The 26716-nt window shown below is 54.8% G+C and overlaps 2 protein-coding genes across 2 annotated transcripts; one reads left to right on the top strand and one right to left on the bottom strand.

Moving 5' to 3' along the window:
* Positions 1-120: 120 nt before the first annotated feature.
* On the bottom strand, positions 121-3560 carry Duoxa2 (dual oxidase maturation factor 2). The gene is made up of 6 exons (XM_048332056.1): positions 3414-3560; positions 2452-2509; positions 1534-1668; positions 1008-1221; positions 542-756; positions 121-323 (listed from the first exon to the last, which is right to left on the bottom strand). Exons 1-6 carry the CDS (start codon positions 3558-3560, stop codon positions 121-123), a joined length of 972 nt encoding a protein of 323 aa, XP_048188013.1.
* A 1026-nt stretch (positions 3561-4586) lies between these two features.
* On the top strand, positions 4587-19266 carry Duox2 (dual oxidase 2). Its single transcript, XM_048332193.1, has 33 exons — positions 4587-4653; positions 4840-4929; positions 5126-5290; positions 5404-5591; positions 5742-5943; positions 6096-6262; positions 6614-6674; positions 6771-6867; positions 7542-7632; positions 8142-8244; positions 9044-9207; positions 9393-9568; positions 9721-9839; positions 9967-10104; positions 10282-10395; positions 10472-10674; positions 10959-11144; positions 12118-12343; positions 12439-12532; positions 12926-13113; positions 13226-13295; positions 13659-13727; positions 14234-14412; positions 14613-14843; positions 14974-15073; positions 15999-16048; positions 16238-16365; positions 16493-16646; positions 17670-17902; positions 18014-18172; positions 18470-18625; positions 18719-18847; positions 19144-19266. The coding sequence occupies exons 1-33, from the start codon at positions 4587-4589 to the stop codon at positions 19264-19266; spliced, it is 4620 nt and encodes a 1539-aa protein (XP_048188150.1).
* The last annotated feature ends 7450 nt before the right edge of the window (positions 19267-26716 follow it).

The raw sequence follows: 26716 nt of genomic DNA on the forward strand, positions 1-26716 counted from the left end.
TGGTTTTCCCCTGGCAGGGAGGGAGGGGAGGGAGGGCACCCCCGCCCTGGTGGTGGGGGGGGGGCTCGCTGTCTCCAGGCCTGCCAGGGAAGGAAGGAAGAGTCCAGAACTGCATTTGCTTTACAAGGCGGTGGTGGTGGTGGTGGTGGTGATCTTCGCGTCGGGGGCCCCTGGCGGCCGGGTGCTGAGGAGGAAAGGCGGGGCTCCTCTGCTCCCCGGGTTACTGCAGCCCGGGACGCTTTGGTCCAGAAAGACGCGAAGAGCACCGGGCCGCGTGGAGTGCAGCAGCACCACGGCCCCTCCCAGCAGCAGGCTCAGGAGGCCTGTGGGGTGGGGTGGGGGGACAGAGAGGAGGGAGGGGGAGACACAGAGGTGAAGGGGAGACCTCAGGCTAAGGGCCTGGAAAGGGCTGGCTGGGGGGGGGCGCGCGCCCCTCTCGTGGGCTGGAAAGCGCAGCGCACCTCCCCTCCCTCCTCTCCCCCCCATCCCCCACCTCCCACCCCACCCCACCCCCGCACCCCGGGGCCCTTGGGTTTCTCACCGGTGGCCAGCGTGACCCAAAAGGCGGCTCCGTAGCGGGGCGTGAGCGCCCGGGCGCCCAGGCGGAGCGGGCAGGGCGGCGCGGAGGAGACGGAGGCGAAGGCCAGCACGGCGCCCAGCGCCAGGCCGCCGGCGCCCAGCAGGGCCAGGCCCCCGTACAGCGGGGCGGGCGTGGACAGCAGCACGTTGGCCAGGACCCAGAAGCAGAAGGCCACCCTGCGGGGGGCGGGGGGGGACGGTAAGCGAGACCGCCCAGGGTCACCCCGATTCCCTATCCTAGAGCCTCCCTCTCTGGCAGAAACAAAACCAACCTGGAGCGCTGGAGGGGTGGTTGGGAAAATCAGGGGGGATCGCGATGCTGGGGGGGGGGCTCCCGATTCCCACCTAGCCCTGTAGGTTGTCACTCCAGCCCGGGACAGTCGCCCCCCCCCCACTCCCCCCTACCCCCCCCCCCCTTGCGCGCTCACCAAAGCGTGGCCGCCGCGTAATGGCCCGCCAGGTGGTACTGGGAGTACAGCCCGCAGGGGCTGGACGGGGTGAACTTCTCCGCCAGGTACAGCACTGGGTCCGGGAGCCCCTTCTTCAGGGCATTCACGTACTCCTTCTGGTAGTCCTCGTCCAGACGCCACGTGAAGCGCTCGTTGTAGTCGATGGTCTCGTTCAGCTGCTGCACTGGGGTTCCTGCGGGGAGTGGGGGTGGGGTGGGCGGGGTGTCAAAGGAGGGACTGTACAAGGCCAAGGACCCCGGAAACCAAAGGGATGTTCATAGGGAAGCCAAGGATGGGGGAGCCCACACAGGGGAGTGGAGGTAGATTGGCTGATGTGTTGGGAGAAATCACCAATCTAAGAAGACCAAAGGTCTGGTTCCTGGTGGTGGTTTTGTTGCTGTTGTTGTTGTTTTTAATCCTCCAATCTGAGGGATGGGAAGGGAGCAGCTACCCCTCCCTCCCTCCACCCCCCGCATCTCTCAGCCCTTTGTTGGGAGAGCCTCACCTCTGAGGGTTATGTTAATGCCCACCAGTCCCACGTGCAGTCCGACGTGGGCTTGAACTCGCTCCGCACTGAACGCTTTGTACGATGTGTTGGTCCACACGCTAGCCACGAACCAGTCTCCACTGAAGTGCACGGCTGTGGGGGAAACGCACAGGGTGGGAGGTGGAATTTGGGGGAGTGGTGAAACACAATTGAGCTGGGGGAGGGGGTGTCCAGGGGGGTCCAGCGCATGATAAGAGTGGAAGGGTAGTATTGCAAGAGTGGCCATGTCTCACTTGCCATCTCAGCTTTCCAGTCTCTGAGGCTCAAGAACAAAGATGGGGGGGGGGTGGAGTTTGAGGAGTCTGAGATCCACCAGGGCTACCTAGAGTCAAGCTCAAAGGGTCTCAAAGAAGCCAACCAAAACAAGCCAAGTGCTTCTGCCCACGCTGGCAATCTCAGCGACTGCTTAGGAGGTGGAGGACCACTGGAGGCCAGCTTGGCAGAGGAGTCCTCAAGAGTCTATCTCAGCCACAAGAATCTTGGGGTGGCAGCCTGCCCCTTCCATCCTAGGTAGTAGGGAAAGCCTAGAATAGGTGGATCGTGGTTCAGATGAACCCCTTGGCAAGAAGCAAGATCTTATGTCAAAAATAACCAGCTGCAAAAAAAAGGGGGGGGGGGGCTGGAGGTACGTGGTTCTATGGTAGACCACTGCTTAGCAAGCATAAGCTTGAGTTCAAATCCCAGAACCTCCAAAACCAAACAAAATATATCCCCATACATTAAAGAGCAGATAAAGAAAAGCATAGGAAGTGGGAAGATGAAGCAGGAAAACAAACAAACAAACAAAAAAACCCAGTTCCTATTTCCCCAGGTGCCCTCTGCCCACCTGGTTCTGTACCCCAGTTTCTGTCCCCATAGGCCGGGCCACGCACTCACCCACAATTTCTGCACCTATGAACAGACTGAGAAGCACTCTCACCAACCAGAACCAGCGCTGCAGAACAGACACTCAAGTCAGGCCTGGTGGGCACCACAAGTGGCCAAGGACACCCCCTCCACCACCCCCAGGCCACTTCCATCTTAGTCACACTGCTGACCTGCCCAAGCTGAGGTCAAGACATGCCTTTCCTGGCCCACTGACATTTTGAGAGGTGTTTGTTGTTGTTGTTGTTTGGTTGTTGTCGTTCTGGTCATGCGCTTCCACCTACCTGGTATCTGATTTCCAGGCCCACCCTGCCTAGTACTCTCCGGGCACTTTTACACCCCCAGTGATCTGGCACCTGGTCCCCAATTCACTTCTCCCCAGCCACTGCTTGGTAGAGCTCAGTGAGTTCAGAAGTACTAGGAAAGAAAGCAAGGATCACCTGCCTCCCAAGAGGGAGGATTACTAAGTGCACCGGTTCCCAGGGAAGCTTAAAAAAAAAAAAAAACACAAAAAACCCACAACTTAAACAACTTAAAAATCCTGTGTGGGATCCTCTGACTCTTTAAGGATGGGGCACCATCCACAACCAAACACATCAGTCAGCCCAAGACCACAGTCTGAGCCCCTGGGGTAGGCATGAAGGCCGGCGCCTACAGGACAGGATAGTTTGATCGCCATAGGGGGAGATTGCTGGACTGGTGATTGGACTAAGTGCCCACTCTCTGCCATAGCTAGGGTTCCTTTCCAGGAAACCTTGGGCCAGGAACTCTTCCTGATCTGATCTTGGTTTAAAAAAGCGGGGAGAGGGGGCTTGATCCAACTAGATTTCTGAATTTGTTTCTGAGCCTATGTTTAATATTTGTGGAGATCCTTGCATAGTCTTGGTTAGCCTGGGTTTTAAGAAGACTCTCCCCACCCTCACGCAACACCTCCCCCCACTTCACCCCAGCTTCTAGTACCCCCCCCCCCTTACCGAGTGACCACGGATCCCAGGCAAAATGAGCAGGAAGCTAGCAGCCAAGGCCAAGAACACCAAAATGACGATGAGCAGTTGGACGCTGAAGCCAGCAGCGTGCCGGGGCTGGGGGTAAAAAGGCAACACACCGTCCCACAGAGTCATCCTGCAAGCAGGTGGAGCTCTGCACCCCGAGGGAGGGAGGACTGGGGGTGCGGGGAACAAAGCAGATCAAGCCTGACCGAGCTGCGGGGACTGTGCCTCCCCCCCACCCAGAGCTCTGGGTTAGCTAGCGTGGCGCTAGCCAAGGACTCGGCTCTGTTTGCAAGTCCCCGGGAGACCCAGGACCTGTTTTTATAGCACGAGGCAGGCCAGCCAGCCGGGGTGGTGGGATCCGGAGCTGAGCGGGAAGACCTCGTGCAAATGAGGGCAGAGGGCGGGTATGCAAATGTGACGGGAGCCCCGCCCCGCCCCGCCCGGTGCGCGCGCCCGGCAGGAGGGCCTGGGCGAGCCCGGGGTCCAGATAGTCATTCACACCCGAGGCAGCTCCCAGTGGACACCCAGACGGGGCGGCCCCGGGGTGAGAGGGGCGGCTGGGAAGACTGCAGAGCGGAGTGGAGGCAGGAAGCATTCATTGCCGGGTGCAAGGAAGACTTCGGGAGCCCTAAGCCAGACCTTAGACCTCTTTTGTTGTTTGGGGGGGGGGGGGGGGAGATGATGTTGTTTATCTTCCTGGCCCTCGCCTTTCATGCACAGGGATTTATGACAGGTGGGGTGGGGTGGGGGGAGGAGGTGCAAGTCCTGGGTCGCCAGGAAAAGTAATACCTGACAGATTGGGATGTGGAGGAGGTGGGGGGGGGCGGATTCCCCAAGTTTGGGGAATAGAACCCCCTAAGAAAAGTAGGCCAGTGCTGGCCAGGACTGATCCGTGGCCAAAGATTGTTCCCAGTGGGTTCCTAGGGCTGAGGTGAGCCCCCAAGGGGGGATGGGGGGGTGAAGGTAGGAAAGGAGCCAGCTCTCCTGGAAAGGGGTGCAGATGTAAGTTCTTAATGCTTCTGACGGTTTGACTCCAGAAGTAGGAGCTCCTGGCCGAGAGTGTGTGTGTGTGTGTGTGTGTGTGTGTGTGTGTGTGTGTGTGTCTCAAATCCTTTCCCCTTCCTCCCCCCCCCCACCCCCAGGCTGAGGGACACCATGCTGAGAGCAAGAGCCCTGCTATTATTCCTGGGAGCTCTGCTGAGTGGATCCCAGGACCCAGTGGGTAAGTATTGGGGGACCCTTAGTTTAGAGGTACAACCTGGGGGGGGCATAGGAAGAAATAAGAGCAGACAAGGGGCTCCTTGAAGCTGAGACGTTGGGTCAGATCGATCGGATTGTGGAGGGGGTCTCGGGAAGGGCGGAGTGCTAAAGGGGGTCGCTCTGGGGGTGGGGGGGCGGTGTCCAGCAGGCGGCCAGGACGAGCCGTCACTGCCCTGGGAAGTGCAGCGCTACGACGGCTGGTTCAACAACCTCAGGCACCACGATCGCGGTGCGGCTGGTACGTGGGGGTGGTGGGGATCGGGGGATTGGGGGTGCAGCTTGTATGTGGAGTGTGAGATGAGGTACCTCGGGGGTGCATGCAGCCCGGCTTCGAATGCAAAGGGACCCCGTCGGTAAAGGTAGAGGGCTGAAGGGGGGTGGGGAGCGTGAACGGGGTAACACCTGACCCCCCCCCCACCCCCGGCCTTCCCCAGGTTCGCGGCTGCAGCGTTTGGTGCCGGCCCAGTACGCGGATGGCGTCTACCAGGCGTGGGAGGAACCGCATCTGCCCAACCCGCGCCGGCTGAGCGACGCGGTGGCCCGGGGCCGAGCCGGGCTGGCGTCGCTGCGCAACCGCACGGTGCTGGGGGTCTTCTACGGTGAGTGGAAAAGGGGGGAGGCGGGGTGGGGGTGGGTGGGAGGCAGTCTGCCCCCCCCGGGCCCTGGGGAGGGGGCCCACCCCGTCGGTGCTTTGGGGGTCTCCATGCTCCAGGCTACCACGTGCTGTCGGACCTGGTGAGCGTGGACACCCCCGGCTGCCCCGCCGAGTTCCTCAACATCCGCATCCCGCCCGGAGACCCCGTGTTTGACCCCCAGGGGCGCGGGGACGTGGTGCTGCCCTTCCAGAGGAGCCGCTGGGACCCCGAGACCGGACAGAGCCCCAGCCGCCCCCGGGACCTGGTGAGGCCGCCACACCGGCCCGTGGGGATGGCCTGGGGCTTGGGGTCCCTCCCTGCCCCCCTGCCCCCCTGCCCAGCCCCGGTCTTCCCTTGCCCAAGCCGTGGCCCCACTTCCCACCCCCCTCACCCCCACCCCCACCCCCACCCCCAGACGAACCAGGTGAGCGGCTGGCTGGACGGCAGCGCCATCTACGGCTCCTCGCACTCGTGGAGCGACGCCCTGAGGAGCTTCTCGGGGGGCCAGCTGGCCTCGGGGCCCGACCCCAACTTCCCGCGGGACTCGCAGGCCGCCCTGCTCATGTGGACGGCGCCCGACCCCGCCACGGGCCAGGGCGGGCCCCGCGGGCTGTACGGTGAGCGCCCGGGGCCCGGCGGGCGGGCGGGCGGGGGGGCGCAGAGGGCCCGGGGCGCCGCGGGGTGGGGGGGGGGACGGGGGTGGGGCGACCCCCAGCTCAGCCCGGCTCAGCCCCCGTCCCCCCCACCCCCCCCACTCGCTCGCTTGCAGCCTTCGGGGCCCCGCGAGGCAACCGGGAGCCGTTCCTGCAGGCGCTGGGGCTGCTGTGGTTCCGCTACCACAACGCGTGGGCGCGGCGGCTGGCGCGGGAGCGGCCGCGCTGGGGGGACGAGGAGCTGTTCCAGCACGCGCGCAAGAGGGTGGTCGCCACCTACCAGGTGCCCCGCCCCGCCCGGGAGCCAGGCCCCGCCCCGCCCGGGAGCCACGCCCCTCCCGGGAGCCACGCCCCTCCATGCCCCGCCCGGGGAGCCACGCCCCTCCGGGAGCCACGCCCCTCCCCGTCCCGCCCGGAGGCCCCAGGGCCAGGCAAAGCCCCTCCCTCCCCCTCCCGGCCCTCATGACAAGTGGGGGGGGGATGCCGCTTGGGATTCCTGGCTGCTCACCCCTCAAGTCTCCTCCTGGGGTGGGGGGGGGCTCCGATGGATCCCGTTGAAGGCTGTCTGTCCCATGGCTGCCCCGTCCCCTCGGGTCCAGCCCGACACGCGTGTCCCCACCCCCTGTCCCCTCAGAACATTGCTCTGTATGAGTGGCTGCCCAGCTTCCTGCAGAAGGCGCCCCCGCCCTATGCAGGTGAGGGGGAGGGGGTTGGGGACGCGAGGGCTGTGCGATGCCGGGGTGCGGGGTGGAGGCGGCTGATCTCCTTCACGACCTGCTTGCTTCCCGCAGGGTACCAGCCTTTCATTGACCCCAGCATCTCCCCGGAGTTCGTGGTGGCCACCGAGCAGTTCTTCTCCACCATGGTGCCCCCTGGCGTCTACATGAGGTGAGGGACGAGCTGGGTGGGGGGGGTGGGGGGATGGCCTCCGAGGTCTGGGGATTTTCATACACCTATTGTTGTTGTTGTTGTTGTTAGAAAAGGAAAGCGGAATTTGGGACTCTGGTGTGGGAGGTTTGGGTCTCAATAGGGAAACCTCCCCAGCTTTCCTAATGGCAGGTGTTTGGGGGGGGTATGCGCACAAACACCTGTGCACGCTAGACCTGGGACTTGAACTCAGGGCCTAGGCACTGCCCCTGAGATTTGTGCTCGAGGCTAGTGTTCTACCACTTGAAACACAGCTCCACTTCAGCTCTTTGGTGATTAATTCCTGCTGGGGTTGGCTTTGAACCAGGATCCTCAGGTATTAGCCACCTGCGTAGCTAGGATTACAGGCGGCAGCCACCAGCACCCAGCCTCATGGACAGAGTTTTGGTAGCAGAGTATGTGATAGCAGATAGGTCACCTCCTCCTCCTCCCCTCTCTCTCCTCACCCCTGGGTGGACAAATGGCTTACTCTGTCTTTAACTTAAAAAATACACGGTCAAGTCCATGTGATGTTGAGGGAAGTTCATGAGCCACCTTGCAATCCCGGCCAACCACAACTGAGTCACTAACCTTACTGAGCTCCATTTTACCTTCTGCCCTGAATTCCTTCTCCTCATCCCGATACCCCCTTTCAGGAACTCCAGCTGTCATTTCCGGGAAGTCCTGAATAAGGATTTGGGCCACTCTCCCGCTCTCAGGGTCTGCAACAGCTACTGGACTCGGGAGGTCAGCCTGAAATAAGGGACTGTGTGTGTGTGTGTGTGTGTAGGTTAATTTTTTTTTACAAATTCCTAGCAAAGCAAAAATTTTGATTTTAGGGTGTTGGTGCTCCAGATTGGTGGGAAAGGGGCAGGAAAAAAATCACCTTGAGCCAACTTCCTAAGAGAGCCTGGGTAGTGACACATACCTGTAATCCCAGCCTCTCAGAAGACGGAGGCAAGAGGATTGCTCAAAACCCAGAATTCAAGGCCAGCTCGAATGCTACAGCAAGACTTTAAAAGACAAAAGAGAGAAGCGGTAAAGCAGGAGCAGAAATGAAGGCTTTCTGAAGAGATCAAAAGACAAAAGAGAGGAGAAGGGAAGGGGAAAGGGAAGAGAGGAGAAAGAATGGGGGGGGGGGCGGGGCTGCAGGGAGCTTTTGTCCCAAAGTGCTTCAACGGGCCATGGTAAGAGGGACTGAGTTTTGGGGAAGGACCCTGCAATCTATCTTGAATGAATTATTTGCTTCCTTTCAGAATCCTAATCTGAAGAATGCCAGGGAGGTGAATGAACTGCTACTGGGAATGGCCTCACAGATTTCAGAACTGGAGGACAGGATAGTGATTGAAGACCTGAGGGGTGAGCTCAGAGCTGGAGGGGGTGGGGACCAGAGCTGGGAGACTGGAGACCCTTCAGGGTTAGTCAACAGGTAGATCTAGATGACCATGATGTAGAAATAAAGATCTACACACAGACTTCAAGTACCCACCAGAATAAAATGAAACCTTGAGCTTTCTTTCCCCTAATCCACAGTGCTATGTGGTTTCTAGTTTAAATCAACTATGAGTATGGCAGTGGGGTGGTGGTACTACAGTGTCTTAGGTCTCTAAATACGTTCATCCGTAAAGTTAGGCACAGGGGATGTCATTTCTGCTTTGTAGCAAGAACCATCTCGAAGCTGGGCGCTGGTGGCTCATGCCTGTAATTCTAGCTACTCAGGAGGCTGAGATCTGAGGATTTGTGGTTCGAAGTCAGCCCAGGCAGGGAAAATCCACGGAACTCTTAATTCCAATTAACCACCAGAAAACGGGAAGTAGTGGCACTGTGGCTCAAAGGGGTAGAGCCCTAGCCTTGAGCAAAAGAGCTTAGGGACAGCATTCAGGTCCTGAGTTCAAGCCCCACAAGTGATTTAAAAAAAACAAACACAAACATGTACAAAAAACCCCATCGTGAGTCTTAGAAGAAGGGTCTTGGCCCAAACTTGCCCCGATCACACACAATAACACTGGACCCACACCAAGACAAGGCTAATATGGGTATAGGTGTAGAGAACTCTATGTGGGGTCCGGGGGGTGATAGTACTGATAGATGGATAGATGAAGTCTGCAGGCGGAAGAAGGATTGGGAGGATCAACTCCAAAGTCTGGTCTTTCCTCAGATTATTGGCCTGGCCCTGACAAGTTCTCCCGCGCAGACTACGTAGCCAGCAGCATCCAACGTGGCCGAGATATGGGGCTGCCCAGCTATAGCCAAGCCCTGCTGGCTTTGGGACAGGAGCCCCCAAAGCACTGGAAGGACCTCAACCCCAATGTGGAGCTTCAGGTGAAGAAGGACAATGATCATAATGACAGCTGAAGCTTTCCTGTGGCAACAGCGCCTCAAATCCTTTAGCCTACTTAGTCTGTATAAAAATGTTATACATTTCAACATCCCCCCGCTTTACTGATGGCATTGTTGGTGAGGTCACACATATGCCTAGACTCTATTTACCTCCCATGATGCTCTAGGTGCTGGAGGCCACAGCTGCCCTGTACAACCAGGACCTGTCTCGGCTGGAGCTGCTTCCGGGTGGGCTCCTGGAGAGCCATGGGGACCCTGGACCCCTGTTCAGCACCATTGTCCTCGATCAGTTTGTGCGACTGCGGGACGGTGATCGCTACTGGTTTGAGAACACCAGGAATGGGTAAGACCTGCCTCGGCCCCTCTACCTCAGCCTGGGCCCCAGGATAGCCCCCTAGATAGCCCCCTAGGGTCCAGCCGTTCCACTCATCTCCTCTAGGGCTCTTGGGCTTGAGTTTCCAGAGTCTCCTCTTCTCTTGCCTTTCCCCAACCTAGGCTGTTCTCCAAGGAAGAGATTGCAGAGATCAGAAACACCACCCTCCGGGATGTGCTGGTAGCTGTTACTGATGCTGACCCTAGCTCCTTGCAGCCCAACGTCTTTGTCTGGCAGGAAGGTGAGTGATCGGGTAGGACAGAGCCACTTGGTGCCATCCAGAGAGCCAGGTGCTTTCTGTGGGGGGGCTCACGTGCTCAAGGAGTGGGCCTTTGGACTTGGAGGTCTCCCTGTGCCCTGTCTCTTAGGCGCACCCTGTCCACAGCCCCGGCAGCTCACAACTGAAGGCTTGCCCAGTTGTGTGCCCCTGACTGTGATTGACTACTTCAGGGGCAGTGGTGCTGGCTATGGCCTCGTCATTGTGGCTCTCTGCTGCTTTCCCTTAGGTGAGTCCTTTAACCTCTTCCTTCTGTCTCTCGTCTGGCCTCCTTCTCCCCATCTGGGCTGAACTGGCTCCTGGGATGAACTCTTTGGAATCACTTGAGGCCAGGCTCTGGGGTGTCTGCGAGTGAAGCTGCTGAAGAAGGGGCTGTCCCCCTGACTGGCGTCTCTGTCTCCTTCAGTGAGTCTGCTTATTGCTGGGGTGGTAGCTCATTTCCGGAACCGGGAGCGCAAGAAACTACAAAAGAAAGGCAAGGAGAGCGTGAAGAAGGAAACCATCAGAGGCGGAGTGGCAGGTGAGCCGAGGCCCAGGGGAGGGAGGGAGGGAGGGAGACGCTCCAGCATCACTCTGCCCGATGGTCTCTTCCCCAGGGATGGAGTGGCCAGGCCCCAAGGAGAGCAGCTACCCCATCACCATCCAGCTGCTCCCGGACAAGTGCGTACAGGTTCTGGATAAAAGCCTCGCGGTGCTCCGCACCATCCAGCTGCAGCCCCTGCAACCGATCCACCTCATCCTGTCCAGCAACCGAGGGTGCCGCACCCTGCTGCTCAAGATCCCCAAGGAGTACGACCTGGTACAGCTCCTTCTGCCCCTCCTCCCAAGGCGGCGTGACGCTCCATCCTCAGCCTACAAAGCTCACCTGAGAAGGCTGATGTCGGGGATGGGGCTCCCCGGGTTCAACCTGACCCCTCCCCACCTCTTTCTAGGCTACTTACCTGGCCCAAGCCCGGAGGGAGAGGGAGGGACCTTTCTCTCCTTTCCCCAACCCGGTGTCCTCTATAGGGAGGCTGGACCGGAAGTGTCAGCCGTAAGCATGGCTGCGTCCGGGTGGGGGCTGAGGGGCCTCCTCTCGCCCAGGTGCTGCAGTTTAACTCAGAAGAGGAGCGACGCGCCTTTGTGCGGCAACTGCAGGAGCTCTGTCAGTGCTGGAGCCCAGGCCTCCACGTGGCTCAGATGAGCGAGGGCGAGCTCTTCAAGAAGGCTGTCACCAAGCAAGAGCGAGGACGCATCCTAGAGATCTTCTTCAGACATCTTTTTGCTCAGGTGCCGCGTCTGACGTGTACCTTCTGGAGGTGGGGCTGGCCTAGGGGATTGAACCAACCCGGGCTGGGCAGGGCTATATGAGTGAGCTAAGCTTCCATCTTGTGGGCCAGAGACAGACAGCTTTGGTTGTGCTGCTTGCGAACTCCATGATGCTGGGAAACTCACATCTCCTTGGCTCTCTCGATCTCCTTTTCCTCATCCATTACACAGTAATTAAAGCCCAGTGCGGGAGGCTCCGGCCTGTCATCCTAGCTACTCTCAGGAAGCTGAGATCTGAAGATTGTGGTTCCAAGCCAGCCTGGGCAGGAAAGTCTGGGAGACTCTGATCTCCAAGAAACCACCAAAAAGCTGTCGCTCAAGTGGCAGACTACTAGCCCTGAGTGAAAAAGCTCAAGCACCCAGGCCCTGAGTTCAAGCCCTGGTACACACACACGCACGCAAATGAAGTGACTAAAATTATGTCGACAACCTCTCCATCGTTGAGTGGATCCAGTGAGAAAGGCTACATGACAGATTCTCAAATATTTTCCCTAGACCGACATCAACCTTACCAGGGTACTTAGAAACGCAGGTTCTCAGCTTCCTTCCCAAACAGCTTGTTGGGGGAGTGGGACTCCAAAATCTGTGTTTGATGTGAGCGCCCAGTTCAAGCCTCTTCCCGCCAGTGTACCATGTCTATGACCAACATCTGCCTGGCCCATTGCAGGTTGTTTTACTTTCCACTCCCCAAGTTTGCCTCCCCCCTACCCCACTTCCTTCCTCTGCCATCATTATTCGCTCTTGATTGTGCTTGAGCCTAAGGAGAAATGGGAGGTTGGTAGAGATTCACTTGACCGCCTCTCTAGGAGAGTAGAGGCTCCAGTTAGTGTAGCTAAGTAGCAGCAGGGTTCGACCATTCAGCAGTAGGCTGGGAGATGGGAAGAGTCATTGAACTGTGCCTTCTTCCCCTTCCTCTGTGGGTGCCTGAGTGCAGGTGTTAAACATCAACCAGTCGGACGCAGGGACCCTGCCGTTGGACTCATCCCAGACGGTTCGAGAAGCCCTGACCTGTGAGCTGAGCAGGGCTGAGTTTGCTGAGTCCTTGGGTCTCAAGCCCCAGGACACGTTTGTGGAGTCCATGTTCTCCCTGGCTGACAAAGATGGCAATGGCTACCTGTCATTCCGCGAGTTCCTGGACATCCTGGTGGTCTTCATGAAAGGTAGAAGCATGAACATCTGCAGGCCATTCCAGGGGTCCATCATCAGGGAAGGAGCCTGAATTCCACCACCACCACCCCCTTTTTTTTCCCCTCAGGCTCCCCAGAGGATAAGTCCCACCTGATGTTCACCATGTATGACCTGGATGGGAATGGCTTCCTCTCCAAGGACGAATTCTTCACCATGATGCGGTAGGAGGTGGGCCCTGGCAATCCTGAGACATCCTGACGGTGTCAACGGGAAAGCCAGTCCAAAGGAGGGCAGGCCAGGCTAGGTGGCCACCTGTGTTGAAAAGGGGACGTGACACTGTGGACTTGCAGAGCACGCACAGTTTACCTGGTCTATGCCTCTGACTTGAGCAGGATCTATAGTTCTGTTGTCAACAACAGCCAGAAAAGTCGCCCCTAGCTAAAACACCACCACCACCAAGTGTGAGCAGTGAGCTGAGCTGAATTTAATGAATTTAACATGTTCTCAGTGCTAGTTCTCAGGTCACTGGTAACCTCTTTCCGTAGTCTGGGGCCCTCCCTGTCCTTGCCTGACCTTGCCCGGTAACAGGCTGTTTGCATCTCGTCTTCCTCCAGATCCTTCATCGAGATCTCCAACAACTGCCTGTCCAAGGCCCAGCTGGCCGAGGCGGTGGAGTCCATGTTCCGAGAGTCGGGCTTCCAGGACAAGGAGGAGCTGACATGGGAGGACTTCCACTTCATGCTTCGGGACCACGACAGCGAGCTCCGCTTCACACAGCTCTGTGTCAAAGGTAGAGCTGGAGGTGTGTGAGCGCCTAAAGAATGGTCAGCCTCAGGTAGGGAGCCGAGAAAAAGAGAATGGAGCCTGTCCACCCTCGTGTGGAAGCCAATCCCGTCTCTTATTCTCCTTTCCAGGTGTCGGGGACATCTTTAAACCAAATATCAGCTCGCGAGTCTCATTCATCACTCGGACTCCTGGGGACCGGTATTGGGGAATAAGGCGCTGGGAGGTCTCCTTGGGTAGATATGAAAGAAGTAGGCTGGGCCAGTGTACCCCCGTTGGTCAGAGGTTTGCCCCGAGAAAGTAGTTCTTATTGTATATGGCCAGTTCCACCCTAACTTCCAGTTGCCTTCCAAGATAATACTTCCCAGGAGATGTGTTGTCTTCCTGTCACTCCAGACCACTGTCATGCTATAGAACACCTGAGCCAACCCTAGTCACACATTCTACTGTGTCACCTGCTGCTCCCAGGATTTACCTCCTGCTTCTGCCCCAAGCTTTGACCTAGCACTTCTTTTCCCGGATGGAAAGACCAAGGGTCACCAGGCTCCATTTTCTTTTTCTCAGCTCTTACCCTCAGGAACTGGTTCTGTCTGCCTCAGAAACCCCTGGTCTAAAGAAGAGATTTGGCAAAAAGTAAGTGCTTCTCAGATCTCTGAGCCAAAGAAGACAAGGAGAGGAGTCACACAGTCTCTGGTCCTTGACATAAAGGGACCATCCTGAATCGCATGCCATTTGTCCCTCATCCAACTGGTGGGGCTTGGGTGTCCTGTGGCTTTCCCTCCTCTCTCAGCCTCTGCATCTCCTTCTCCAGGTGAGGGACTTGGTTCAGAACAACCCCACAGTGGTAGTAAGGGCTTTCCCGTTCCTGCTGCGTTGGGCACAGTTGTGGGCCTGTGCAGGGGACAGGCGGAGGGAAGGACAGAACCAAGAGGAAGAGGGGGAGTCATGGGAAGACTAGAGAAGGGATAGATGGAACAAGTAAGGATGGAGACCGAGAGTTGGGAGGAGGAGAGGTTGCCTCCTTGCTCTGGTATGGCCTATTCTGACTGCTGCGAGATCATCAGCTCTTTCATTGGTGACATAGAAGAAATGCCAGGGAGCCCCCTTCTTCACGGATACCCTACTTCCCATTGCTGCAGGGCAGTGGGGCCCCCTCCCCGGCTGTACACAGAAGCCCTTCAGGAGAAGATGCAGCGGGGCCTCCTGGCCCAGAAGCTACAGCAATTCAAGCGCTTTGTGGAGAACTACCGACGCCACATTGTGTGTGTCGCCATCTTCTCGGCCATCTGCGTGGGCCTGTTTGCAGAACGTTCCTACTGTAAGAGCTCCGGGCGGTGGGCCACGGGCCAAGTCCACCCCCCCTCACCCGACTTCAGGGAGGAATGGAGAGTCCTTGGGTTGCTTTTCCTGGTCCTCAATACCTAGATGGAGACACCCTCCCCTCCTCCCCGCCCCCCCCCCCCCCGAGGTGTTCCAATTCGGGCTCAAGAACCTACTTCTTTTTATGCCATGCCCTAGATTACGCATTTTCCTCACCACCCACGGACATCGAAGAGACCACCTATGTGGGCATCATCCTGTCTCGGGGCACCGCAGCCAGCATCTCCTTCATGTTCTCCTACATCCTGCTCACCATGTGCCGCAACCTCATCACCTTCCTGCGGGAGACCTTCCTCAACCGCTACATCCCCTTCGACGCCGCCGTCGACTTCCACCGCTGGATTGCCATGGGGGCCATTGTCCTGGCCAGTAGGTGGTCCCTGACATTCTTCCCCTTTGCTGCCGCAGCACCCCACCATGAGGAGACTGGAGCTCCCTGTACCTGCTTCTCTCTGTCCCTCTGGACTTGACACATCTTTGACAAGAATCTCTCCTGCAGTTTTGCACAGTGCTGGTCACGTGGTCAACTTCTACATCTTCTCAGTCAGTCCCCTCAGCCTGATGGCCTGTGTATTCCCCAACGTCTTCGTGAATGATGGGTCAGTCCTGGGGAAGGGGTCCGTCCCCTGGGTCTCTTGCATGATCTGAGGGTATATACAAATAAATAGATGAGCATACTCAACTCCTTCCTGAGGAAAGGTACAAAGCCAGCCCTCTTTTTTTTTTTTTTTTTTTTTTTTGGCCTTGGACTGGGCCTTGGACTCAGGGCCTGAGCGCTGTCCCTGGCTTCTTCCCGCTCAAGGCTAGCACTCTGCCACTTGAGCCACAGCGCCGCTTCTGGCCGTTTTCTGTATATGTGGTGCTGGGGAATTGAACCTAGGGCCTCGTGTATCCGAGGCAGGCACTCTTGCCACTAGGCTATATCCCCAGCCCCAAAGCCAGCCCTCTTGAGGGAGATAAAAGGCGATGTTTTTGCCCTCGGGCAAGCGTCTGGCTGTGATGGATGGGGAAGCGAGTAGGAGATGCCTAGCACATAGCTTGCCGTACCAGTTCACCATCCATTAATTGGGCCAGCATTTACAGCCCGTGCTCTGGGTGTTGATTCAGTTGCCAGAACATAGGGATGCCAGGATAGATACAGTTGTTCAACAGATGCTTATTGAATCTTTACTACGTATGTTAGTATGTCTGTGAGACTAGGGGTAGAGCAGTAAGTAAAATATAAATCCTCTTCCTTCACAGAGCTTTCAAAACAACAGAACACACATTTAAGACAGAAAGAGTCCAACCGCGTAAGAGAGTTTAGGATAGCAGAGGAGAAAAGTTGCTGCAGGCGGAGAGGAGAGGATCATGGGAGAACGAGGGCCATACTTCTTGGAAGGATCTCTTGGTCATCTGGCCGGGGGTAGCGGGGTCTAGTAGCCTCAATGATCAGGGCCAGGAGGAACAAAGTCGGACTGAGGTGTGACCGCAGCGGAGCCCCTCCTGCCCCAGCCTGAGGTTCGACGTGCTTTTGTCCCACAGGTCTAAGCTTCCCCAGAAGTTCTACTGGTGGTTCTTCGAGACGATTCCAGGTAGGGATGTAGACTCTGAGGGTCTGAGGAACTCTGCGTCGGGTTCCATTTCCCTGAATACTCACTGGCCCGTAGCAGGGCTGTAAAGATGGAAGGGGAAGGAGGGTGACACCGGGGATCACAGTGTTGGATTTTCGGTCCAGGCTGAGGTCCTGAGTCCACTCACTGACCCTATCCTCCGGCTCCCAGGTATGACAGGAGTTCTCTTGCTTCTGGTCCTGGCCATCATGTATGTCTTTGCCTCCCACCACTTCCGCCGCTGCAGCTTCTGGGGCTTCTGGCTGACGCATCACCTCTATGTCATTCTTTATGCCCTGGTAAGAGATTTCTTTGGGCTGTGTCAGGCCATAAATGAGGGTCCAGCCTACACCAGCCCTTCTGCGAGGGGCTATAGGACCGGGATCCAGTTGGGACTGAGCTATACCCATTGGCCATCCTTTCCAGCTCATCATCCACGGCAGCTTCGCTCTGATCCAGCTGCCCAGTTTCCACATCTACTTCCTGGTCCCAGCAATTATCTTTGGCGGGGACAAGCTGGTGAGCCTGAGCCGGAAGAAGGTGGAGATCGCCGTGGTGAAGGCGGAGCTGCTGCCTTCAGGTACCAGCCAGCTGGGCGGGACTTGGGTGGGGAGCACCACAGATCAGTTCCTCAGACACAACACAGGACAGGCCTCCTGAGCCCCGGCACTGCCTCTGACACCCTCTTGGGAACTCCAGGAGACTTCCTGATGGAAATACAGTTGGCCACAAGAAGGGCCAGAGTAGCCGGGCATCAGTGGCTCACGCCTGTAATCCTAGCGACTCAGGAGACTGTGATCTGAGATTTTAGGGTCGTGGTTCAGCAGCGGCCAGGGCAGGAAAGTTTGTGAGACTCTCTCCCCAAGTAACCAGCCAAATCCCAGAGGTGGAGCTGTGGCTCAAGTGGTAGAACACTAGCCTTGAGTAGAAAAGCCTAGCGGCAGTACCAGGCTCTGAGTTCAAGCTGGCTAACGTGATGCAGAGGGGATTGAGGATGTGAAAGACCCCCTAACTTTGTGACCTGGGTAATAGGAGGTACAGGTCAGGTTGCTATCTGTGCTCTCGCTTTCCAAGACACGGAAATGGCCCTGATTGCCAGGTCATTGTTGAGTCAGGGTTCGCTAAGATAGGGATTCCTGTCATTGTGGAAAGTGATGGAGATGATTTTAGGTGCTCCAGGGCCATCTCATCCTCAGGGCTCACACCGTAAGAAAATTGTTCTCCTTGCCATTTGACTTTGGTCGTGGTGAGCGAAGCGGGAAATGTCTGAGCGGTGTTAGCACGCCTTCGGTTCTCACCAGCACGTTCCTGACTTCCTTTTTCAAGAAAGACCCAGCAGCAGGCCTGAGGCTCAGCTCTGGTCACGGCCTGAAAGTCACCAGCAGTTTGCTGGTGACAGGTGTGATGATCCCTGGAGAACCTGAAGTCCCCTCTACCTGCAGGCTGGAATTCGGGGCAGTCACGAGGCCTGAGCCCTTCATGGAAGAAGGACGGCCATGTGACACTCCCCGGGCCTTAGGAGCGTAGAAAGGACAGGCGCCCCTCAGTTGTCAGATACCAGAAATAGCCCTTTGCCTCCATGCTTTTCCCCTCCCTCCCCTAGGGGTGACCCACCTGCGTTTCCAGCGGCCCCAGGGCTTTGAGTACAAGTCGGGGCAGTGGGTGCGGATCGCCTGCCTGGCCCTGGGGACCACCGAGTACCACCCCTTCACGCTGACCTCCGCCCCCCACGAGGACACGCTCAGCCTGCACATCCGGGCGGCGGGGCCCTGGACCACTCGGCTCCGGGAGATCTACTCACCCCCGACGGGCGACGGCTGGGCCAGATACCCGAAGGTACCTGGGTCTCTGACGTTGGTCCCCTCCTTCTGTCTGCGTCCCCCATTTCTCTTATGGCCCCAACTCTGGGACAGGGTCAGGTTCATCTGTCTTCTACTCTCTTGGCAGCTGTACCTCGATGGACCCTTTGGGGAAGGCCACCAGGAGTGGCATAAGTTTGAGGTGTCCGTGCTGGTGGGGGGGGGCATCGGGGTCACCCCCTTTGCCTCCATCCTCAAAGACCTGGTCTTCAAGTCATCCGTGGGTAGTCAGATGCTCTGCAAAAAGGTGACCTTCCCTCCCTCCCTTCCTCCCTCTTTCCTCCCCTTCCTCTCTCCCTCATCCTTGGGGAACGCCTCCGGGGCTCGATGGTGACCTGAACACCCTGGGGACTTTGGGAGCCATTACAGCCAGTATTCCAGACGACGGATTTTGAGGGGGGAAAGAGTGCGGCGGCAGGGGTCCCTGCTGGAATCTTCCCTTGGATGTCTAGCATCGGGCTGGGTGGGGGTGGGGGGGTTCCCAGTCTTTCCTGTGGAGGCACTTCGCACGTAGGGAGCCTGAGCGGACCGTGTCGCCACTCAGATCTACTTCATCTGGGTGACCAGGACCCAGAGGCAGTTCGAGTGGCTGGCTGACATCATCCGGGAGGTGGAGGAGAATGACTGCCAGGACCTGGTGTCTGTGCACATCTACATCACCCAGCTGGCTGAGAAATTCGACCTCAGGACCACCATGCTGGTGGGTCGCAACTGGCCAGGCAGGGCAGGCGTTGGGTGAGGAGTCGGGCCTGGGGGCATCTAGGCGTGACCTTCCTCCCGGTCTCCTCCCCAGTACATCTGTGAGCGACACTTCCAGAAGGTGCTGAACCGGAGTCTGTTCACGGGCCTGCGTTCCACCACCCACTTTGGCCGGCCGCCCTTTGAGCCCTTCTTCAATTCCCTGCAGGAGGTCCACCCCCAGGTCGGTCACGCACGCTCACCCTGGGACTCTGGTCTTGTCCTGCCAGGATATTTTGGCCCTCAAGCCCCCTTGAAGCTCTGTCTTGAGCAGATAACTTCCACCCGGGCCCCAGGAGGGGGTTGAGTATTGTTGCAAGAACATTTCAACCTCCCCCTCACCCCAAGTAGCTCAAGACTCCTCCTCAGAGTCTGGGGTAGAAGTCTGGTCATTCTGATCAGGCCATGGACGAACCCCTCTGTGTGGAGTGTTCATCGGGAGGCTCCAGGCCTCTCCCTTGCTCTCCAATCACCTGACAGGTGCGCAAGATCGGAGTGTTCAGCTGCGGCCCTCCAGGAATGACCAAGAACGTGGAGAAGGCCTGTCGGCTCGTCAACAGGCAGGACCGGGCCCACTTCCTGCACCACTACGAGAACTTCTAAGCTTGTCCTTCCCGGCTCCCGCTTCCGCTCTCCCGCTGCTGCCCACAAACCAGCTGCCACCGACCGGGAACGGTGGCAGATGCCGGGAAACGCAGCACTCGGAAGGCTGAAGCAAGAGGATCTCGAGTTTGAGGCCAGCCTGGGCTTTGTTTCACAAAGGAAAATCCTGACGGCTCTGTCTTCCCCAGGGAAGAAAGAAAACCTCCCCAGCCCTGACATCTCTCGTGTTGGCCAGGGTGTCTGCTGTCCTAGCCCCTCTGCAGGCCCAAGCTGGCGGGCTCGGCCCCTGGTAGAGAGCCCAGCCACTCTACCGGATGTCCAGAACTCCCTTGCAGTTCCCGGCATGCAGGGGAATTAGGTAACCGACTGGCCAGGATCGCCATGAACAATTTTAGCACCGGGAATCCCTTCTCCCAGGAAACCCCTCCTTCTCAGGCAGATCAGGTCACTGATCACCTCACACCGAAGTAGAAGCTAACCTGAGAGGCTAGCGTCACCAGCACGGCCCTATTTCTTCTTCATCTTTTTACCTTTTCCCCCCCTCACTAAAAAGCTGAGCTTTGCTTATAGTAAGGTGTACAGACTTACTTTTATCAGTACTGGGGTTTTGAACTCAGGGCTTCATGCCTACCATGCCCCGCCTCCTGGAACTTTTTTGCTTTAGTTACTATATTTTGGGAAAGGATTTCAAGCTTTTTCTTGAAGCAGCCTCAGAATCACGATCCTTCTACCTCTACCTTCTGAGTAACTGAATTACACATGTAAATCACCGTGCCCAGCTTTTTTTTTTTTGCCAGTCCTGGGGCTTGAACTCAGGGCCTGAGCACCGTCCCTGGCTTCTTTTTGCCCAAGGCTAGCACTCTGCCACTTGAGCCACAGCGCCACTTCTGGCCGTTTTCTATATATGTGGTGCTGGGGAATCGATCCCAGGTCTTCATGTATGTGAGGCAAGCACTCTACCGCTAGGCCACATTCCCAGGCCCAACTTGTTCTTTGAGATAAGGTCTTAATAAATGATTTGGTCTGGACTTGCCTTGAGCCATGGTCCTCCTATCTCTGCCTCCCAAGTAGTAGCTGAAATTGTAGGGATGTCCCCACAGAACCCAGGCTGAGGTATACGCATCTTAAAGTAATCATGTAAAGGTTATCATCCTTCAGGTTTAGATTAAAAAAATTTCGAGAGTTCCACACCCTAGACACTTTCTTTGTATTCCCCTCCAGTCCTTACACCAACTCTTGGATGCAACTACCAATATGATTTCTGTCACTCGGGTTTGGATCATTCTGAATGTATTCTTGTAAGCCCAGTCCATTTCATTCACTACAACACCTTGGCCACCCACCCATGCTGTTGTGTCTGAGAGTCAGGAGTTTGTTCTCTTTTTATCGCTGTGTAGTATCCTATTGCTTCCCCATTCATCTGTTGATGGACTTTTGGGTTGTTTGGGTTTTGCTGTGAATAAAGTGCTATGATTCTTGCACCTGTCTTTTGGTGGACCAAATGTACCCATTTCTCTTTGGTATATATCTAAGGGATGGAATCGTTACGGGGGAGCGGGGGCGGGGGGGGAGGGAAGGGAGTTCTCTGATAGAATTTGTAATAGGAGGAGTTTCAGGCTATCTCAACATCCCTGAGCCTGGCTCCTCTCTCCCCTAGATTTATTCAGAAGGCAAATGTGTCTACTTCCCAAGATATTGGACATACTGCTCTGACAGAGCTATCGTAATATCAGATGAGGGCAGGGCACAGGAACTCACATCTGTAAACCTAGTTACTCAGGAGGCTGAGGTCTTTTTTTTTTTTTTTCCAGTCCTGGGCCTTGAACTAGGGGTCTGAGCACTGTCCCTGGCTTCCTTTTGCTCAAGGCTAGCACTCTGCCACTTGAGCCACAGCGCCACTCCTCACCGTTTTCTGTATATGTGGTGCTGGGGAATTGGACCCAGGGCTTCATGTATAGGAGGCAAGCACTCTTGCCACTAGGCCATATTCCCAGCCCCGAGGCTGAGGTCTTAGGATCACCGTTTGAAACCAGCTGTGGCAGGAAAGTCCATGAGGCTCCTATCTCCAATTACCCACCAAAAAGCCAGATGAGGAGCTGCAAATCAAGTGGTAGAGCCCTGGCCTTGAGCAAAAAGAGTTCATGGTCAGTATCCGGGCCCCAAGTTCAAGCCCATAACTGACAAAAATAAAAACAAACAAACAAACCAATCCCAAGGAATCTAGCAACCAGTGCAAGAAAACAAGATTCAAGGGCAATGGCATGACTGATGATCATGAAGAAAGTACAGAGTCATTGTGGTTGAGGAAACGGCCTCTGGAGCTCCAATCATACCACGCCAGTTACCTTTACCCAGGTTCCATTACTATTCTAGGTCTCAATTTCCTCCCCAGTGAGGGTAAGATGATACCATGTTTGTAAAACTCAGAAATCTGATCCCCCGTGACTTCCCCTTTACGTCTACCTGCCAACTCTGAGATGCCAATGCAGAGATGCAATCAGGTAGGATCACATAAGCATGGCACTCGGTGAGTGGTTGGAGGGAAGAGAAAGCCCTCTCTTAAGACGCTGGAGCTAGGTGACAGTGGCTCACGCCTGTCATCCTAGCTACTCAGGAGGCTGAGATCTGAGGATCATGGTTCAAAGCCAGCCAGGGCAGAAAAGTCCCAGTGAGACTTTTATAGCCAATAAACCACTCAAAAACCCAGAAGTGGTGCTGTGGCTCAAGTGGCTGAGTGCTAGCTTTGAGCACAGAGGCTCAGGGAAAGAGCTCAGGCCCCGAGTTCAAGCCTTATGACCACCACCACCGCCACCACCAACAACAAAAGATGTCCCTGGACATCATTTCTCCAGCCTCAGAAAATGAGAACAGCTTGAAAGAAACTTTAGGAAGGCACTACAGGCTCATACCTGTCATCCTAGCTACTCAGGAGGCTGAGATCTGAGGACTGTGGTCCAAAGCCAGCCTGGAAAGTCTGTGAGACTCTTATTGCCAATAAAATACTCAGAAAAGGCTGGAAGTGATGCTGTGGCTTGAGTGGGAGAATGCCAGCCTTGAGAGAAAAAGCTCAGGCTTGGAGTTCAAGTCCCAGCACAGGTGCATACACACATACACCCCTGAAGGAAAAGTAATTAGTAACAGAAGGTAAGATCCTACCTTCAGAAGAAATGGAAGTCTCAAAAGAATATTAGAACATAAACTACTAATAGGAGAATGACTAGGAAGATCTGGCATTTTTAGTCAGGAATAAATACCAACATGGGAATGAAGCTACGGGAGGAGACCTTAAATCCATGTTTCTCTACATTAAGATTAAAAGACAACTCAGTTGCTAATAGAAACCAACAATAGTGGCTGGTTTGTAACTCAGTGGTAAAGCATTTGCCTACCACATACAAGGCCTTAAAAGAAAGTGAATAGTAGAGTATCTATCTGTCTATCTTAAAGCTTCTTATGATAAAAAGAACCAGTTTTAAAAGCCAAAGCATGGAGTTTCATGCCTGTAGTCCCAGCACTCAGTAAAGTCAAGATAGGAGGAACATGAACTTGAAACCAGTCTTGGATCAATGATCCTGTCAAATAAGTAAATAATAAAACCAGCTTTGAAAACTATGAAGTTGAGGTAATGTAAAAGAACAAAGAAAACTAAGCCCTGCACAGAAACTACAAAGAAGGGAAAGGAAAGCAAAAGGAGGAAGTAACACAGGCACGTCTAAGGAGGGAGATGTAAAGTTGAAGGGGCGGGAGTGGAGTGGCGCTGCTACTCAGTACCTTCTGGGTTGCTGGTGATTGTTCTGCCCTCCCTGTCAGAAAATGTGCAGAATTCTCCCAACTATTACACGGTAGAGACAGGTTTAAAAAACAGCCATCAAAAGTCAACGTATAGGGCTGGGAATGTGGCCTAGTGGTAGAGTGCTTGCCTCTGAAGCTCTGGGTTCGATTCCTCAGCACCACGTATACACAAAAGGCCAGAAGTGGCACCGTGGCTCAAGTGGTAGAGTGCTAGCCATGAGCAAAAAGAAGCCAGGGACAGTGCTCAAGCCCCAGGACTGGCAAAAACAAAGCAAAACCAGAACAATTAAAACATTTAAAAAGTCAGTGTGTGGCCAGAAATATATAGCTCAAGTGGTAGAGTCCATGTATTAGGCAAGTATGGTGGTACACATCTGTAATCTCAGCAGTTGAGAGGCTAAGATAGGAGGATCGTGAGTTCGAGGCTAGTCTGGGCTACATAGAAAATGATTCAGCAATGAATTCTTTTTTTAAAAAATGTCTTTATTGTCACAGTTAAGTACAGAGGGGTTACAGTTACATACGTAAGGCAGTGAGTACATTTCTTATCCAACCTGTTACCTCCTCCCTCATTTTCCCACACCTCTCCCTCTCCCCCCCTACCCCATGAGTTGTATAGTTGGTTTACACCATATGGTTTTGTAAGTATTTCAGCAATGAATTCTTGTAACACTAGATTTGTGGCTGGGAATGGGTAGTGGTAGAGTGCTTGCCTAGCATGCATGAAGCCCTGGGTTCGATTCCTCAGTACCACATACACAGAAAAAGCCAAAAGTAGAGCTGTGGCTCAAGTGGTAGAGTACTAGCCTTGAGCAAAAAAGCAGCTCAGAGACAGTGCCTGAGCCCTGAGGTCAAGACCCAGGACTGGCAAAAAAAAAAAAAAAAAAAAAGGATGCATTCATATGTATGGTTTTAACTTTTGATTACTTGAATGCTTTTGTGGGCCTTCTGGGTTTCATAGCCATACTTTCCCCCCATTTTCTTTCCCTCTCCATTTCTGTTTCCCCCATCCTACCTATTTTTAATAGATTATATTTGGATTGTCCCATTGCCATATGGATAACCTTTCTTGAATGCAAAGTTATCTATATGATCACAGCTAACACTTGGTATAAGTTTATTCCTTCTTCCCTTTTCTGGGGGACTTGCCGTTTTTCAAAAACTTAAGGTTGGTATTTATTTACATGAGGTTGTTATTTTCTCAATGTTTCATAAATGAAATTGAGGGCTTTCATGATTTATTCCTTTTAAGAGAGGGTAGAGTTGCAACTGGAAAACTCATGAAGAACCCAGAGGTAAAAATCACAGATGTTCAGAGGAAAATTTAAAAAAAAAGCCAACTCCAAGGGTGATGAAAGTACCGACAGTAATCACACGCATAATGAATTCCTCAGAAAATAAAAGGACCATTGACTTGGTTCAAAAATAAAATCCAGCCACTGGCTGGTGCCTCATACCTGTAATCCTAGCTACTCAGGAGGCTGAGCTCTAAGGATGGAGATTCATGAGACCTTTGTTTGTTTGTTTTTTTGTTGCCAGTCCTGGGCCTTGGACTCAGGGCCTGAGCACTGTCCCTGGCTTCTTTTTGCTCAAGGCTAGCACTCTGCCTCTTGAGCCACAGCGCCACTTCTGGCTTTTTTCTATATATGTGGTGCTGAGGAATCGAACCCAGGGCTTCATGTATAGGAGATGAGCACTCTTGCCACTAGGCCATATTCCCAGCCCGATTCAATTATCTGCAATTAACCACCCAAAGAGGTAGAAGTGGAGCTGTGGCTCAAGTGGCAGAACGTGAAAAAGTCCAGGTACACAGGCCCTCAATTCAAGCCTTAGGACTGGTATGTACACACACACACACACACACACACACACACACACACATACACACACACATCCACCCAGCCATAGTGGCACAGCCTTTAGTCCCAGTGGTATTAGAGGCATCATGTGAGGTGAGGCTGGCCATAGCAGACTACTTTTAGAAAAATAACTAAAAGCTGGGGATATAGCCTAGTGGCAAGAGTGCCTGCCTCGGATACACGAGGCCCTAGGTTCGATTCCCCAGCACCACATATACAGAAAACGGCCAGAAGCGGCACTGTGGCTCAAGTGGCAGAGTGCTAGCCTTGAGCGGGAAGAAGCCAGGCACAGTGCTCAGGCCCGGAGTCCAAGCCCCAGGACTGGCCAAAAAAAAAAAAAAGAAAAATAACTAAAAGTAAAAAGGGCTGGGAGTTGTCGCTCAAGTGGTACAGAGACTGCCTGGCAAGTGCAAGGCCCCCAGTATGGCCCTGTCTAAAGATAGGATCCAGAAAATATGGCTGAAACCAAAACCACAGATGCACTCATCTAAAAAGGAGGTGCCCAGGACTCCCCTGGGGTGGACAATGACTCAGCTGCTCAGCAAATAAAGGATCACTGGCTTAAAGACCAAGACGAGAGAAAGCAGCTGAGTTCTCGGAAGCAGCATGTGTGTGGACCGTGCTCCCGTGACTCTGCGGCCTCGCGATGCCCTGAGGCAGCAGCTCGCTCTGCCCGCCGCAGAGGCTGGGCTGGGCTGGGCTGAGCGTGTGGTTCCCTCATCAGTCAGCGACTCCGCATGGCTGCAGCCAAAGCCTTGTGGGGGATGAACTGGGTACTGGGCCTCAGGAAGCTGGGTCATTGATTCTGCTCTTCTGCTTTTGAGCCCGAGAGCCACCATTGAGAACTGAGAACTGCGGCGTTCTTTTCCTTTTCTTTTGCCAGTCCTGGGGCTTGACCTGAGGGCCTGAGCACTGTCCCTGAGCCTCTTTCTGCTCAAGGCTAGCACTCCACCACTTGAGCCACAGCGCCACTTCTGGCTTTTATTTTTTTTTTTAAGTAGTTTATTAGAGATAAGAATGTCATTGACTTTTCTGTCTGGGCTAACTTTGAACTGTGATCCTCAGATCTCTGCCTCGTGAGGATTATAGGCGTGAGCCACCACCAGCACTCAGCCCAAATCTTTTCTTCTACAGTTAACTACTCACAGTGTGGCATCCATCCCTGGAGACAATCTGCTTTCCACAGATTCAAACATGTGTATGTGGGGGGCAGGGGGGGGCTTGGAGGTGTCATTGGGGTTATTTCATTGCTCTAACCTCACTTTTCTCCACTGTCAAATGGAGTAGTGACATGCCAACGACTGGAGACATCTGTCCTTGCAGGTAGCTGCTAGGACGATTTCCTTCTTTTGCGTAGCAGTGTAGTGTTCTCTTGAAAGGTGGCAATAATACCAAGAGCAGTTTTGGCAATGTTCATCACAGACTATACAAGAATAGACACAAATTAAATGGCTCAAGTGATAAGGCACTAGCTAAAGGACAGTGCCCTGGCCATGAGTTCAAGCCCCAGAACCGGCAAACAACATCAACAACAAAAACACCCAACTAAGGGATAGGGCCCAGGCCCTGAGTTCAAATACCGGCACAATAAACAAACAAAAAAAGATGAGGAACCCAATGCTTGAAGCAGTCAGGTGAGTTGTTCAAGGTCCTGAGTCAGTGGAGTAACTGAGCCCTTCATTTTTTTCTTTCTTTCACTTTCTTTCTTTCTTCCTTTTTTTTTTTTTTTTGCCAGTCCTGGTGCTTGATCTCAGGGCCTGAGCACTGCCCCTGGCTTCTTTTTGCTCAAGGCTAGCACT

This window comes from Perognathus longimembris, chromosome 23 (assembly GCF_023159225.1).
Source record: "Perognathus longimembris pacificus isolate PPM17 chromosome 23, ASM2315922v1, whole genome shotgun sequence".
NCBI classification, from domain to species: Eukaryota; Metazoa; Chordata; class Mammalia; order Rodentia; family Heteromyidae; genus Perognathus; species Perognathus longimembris.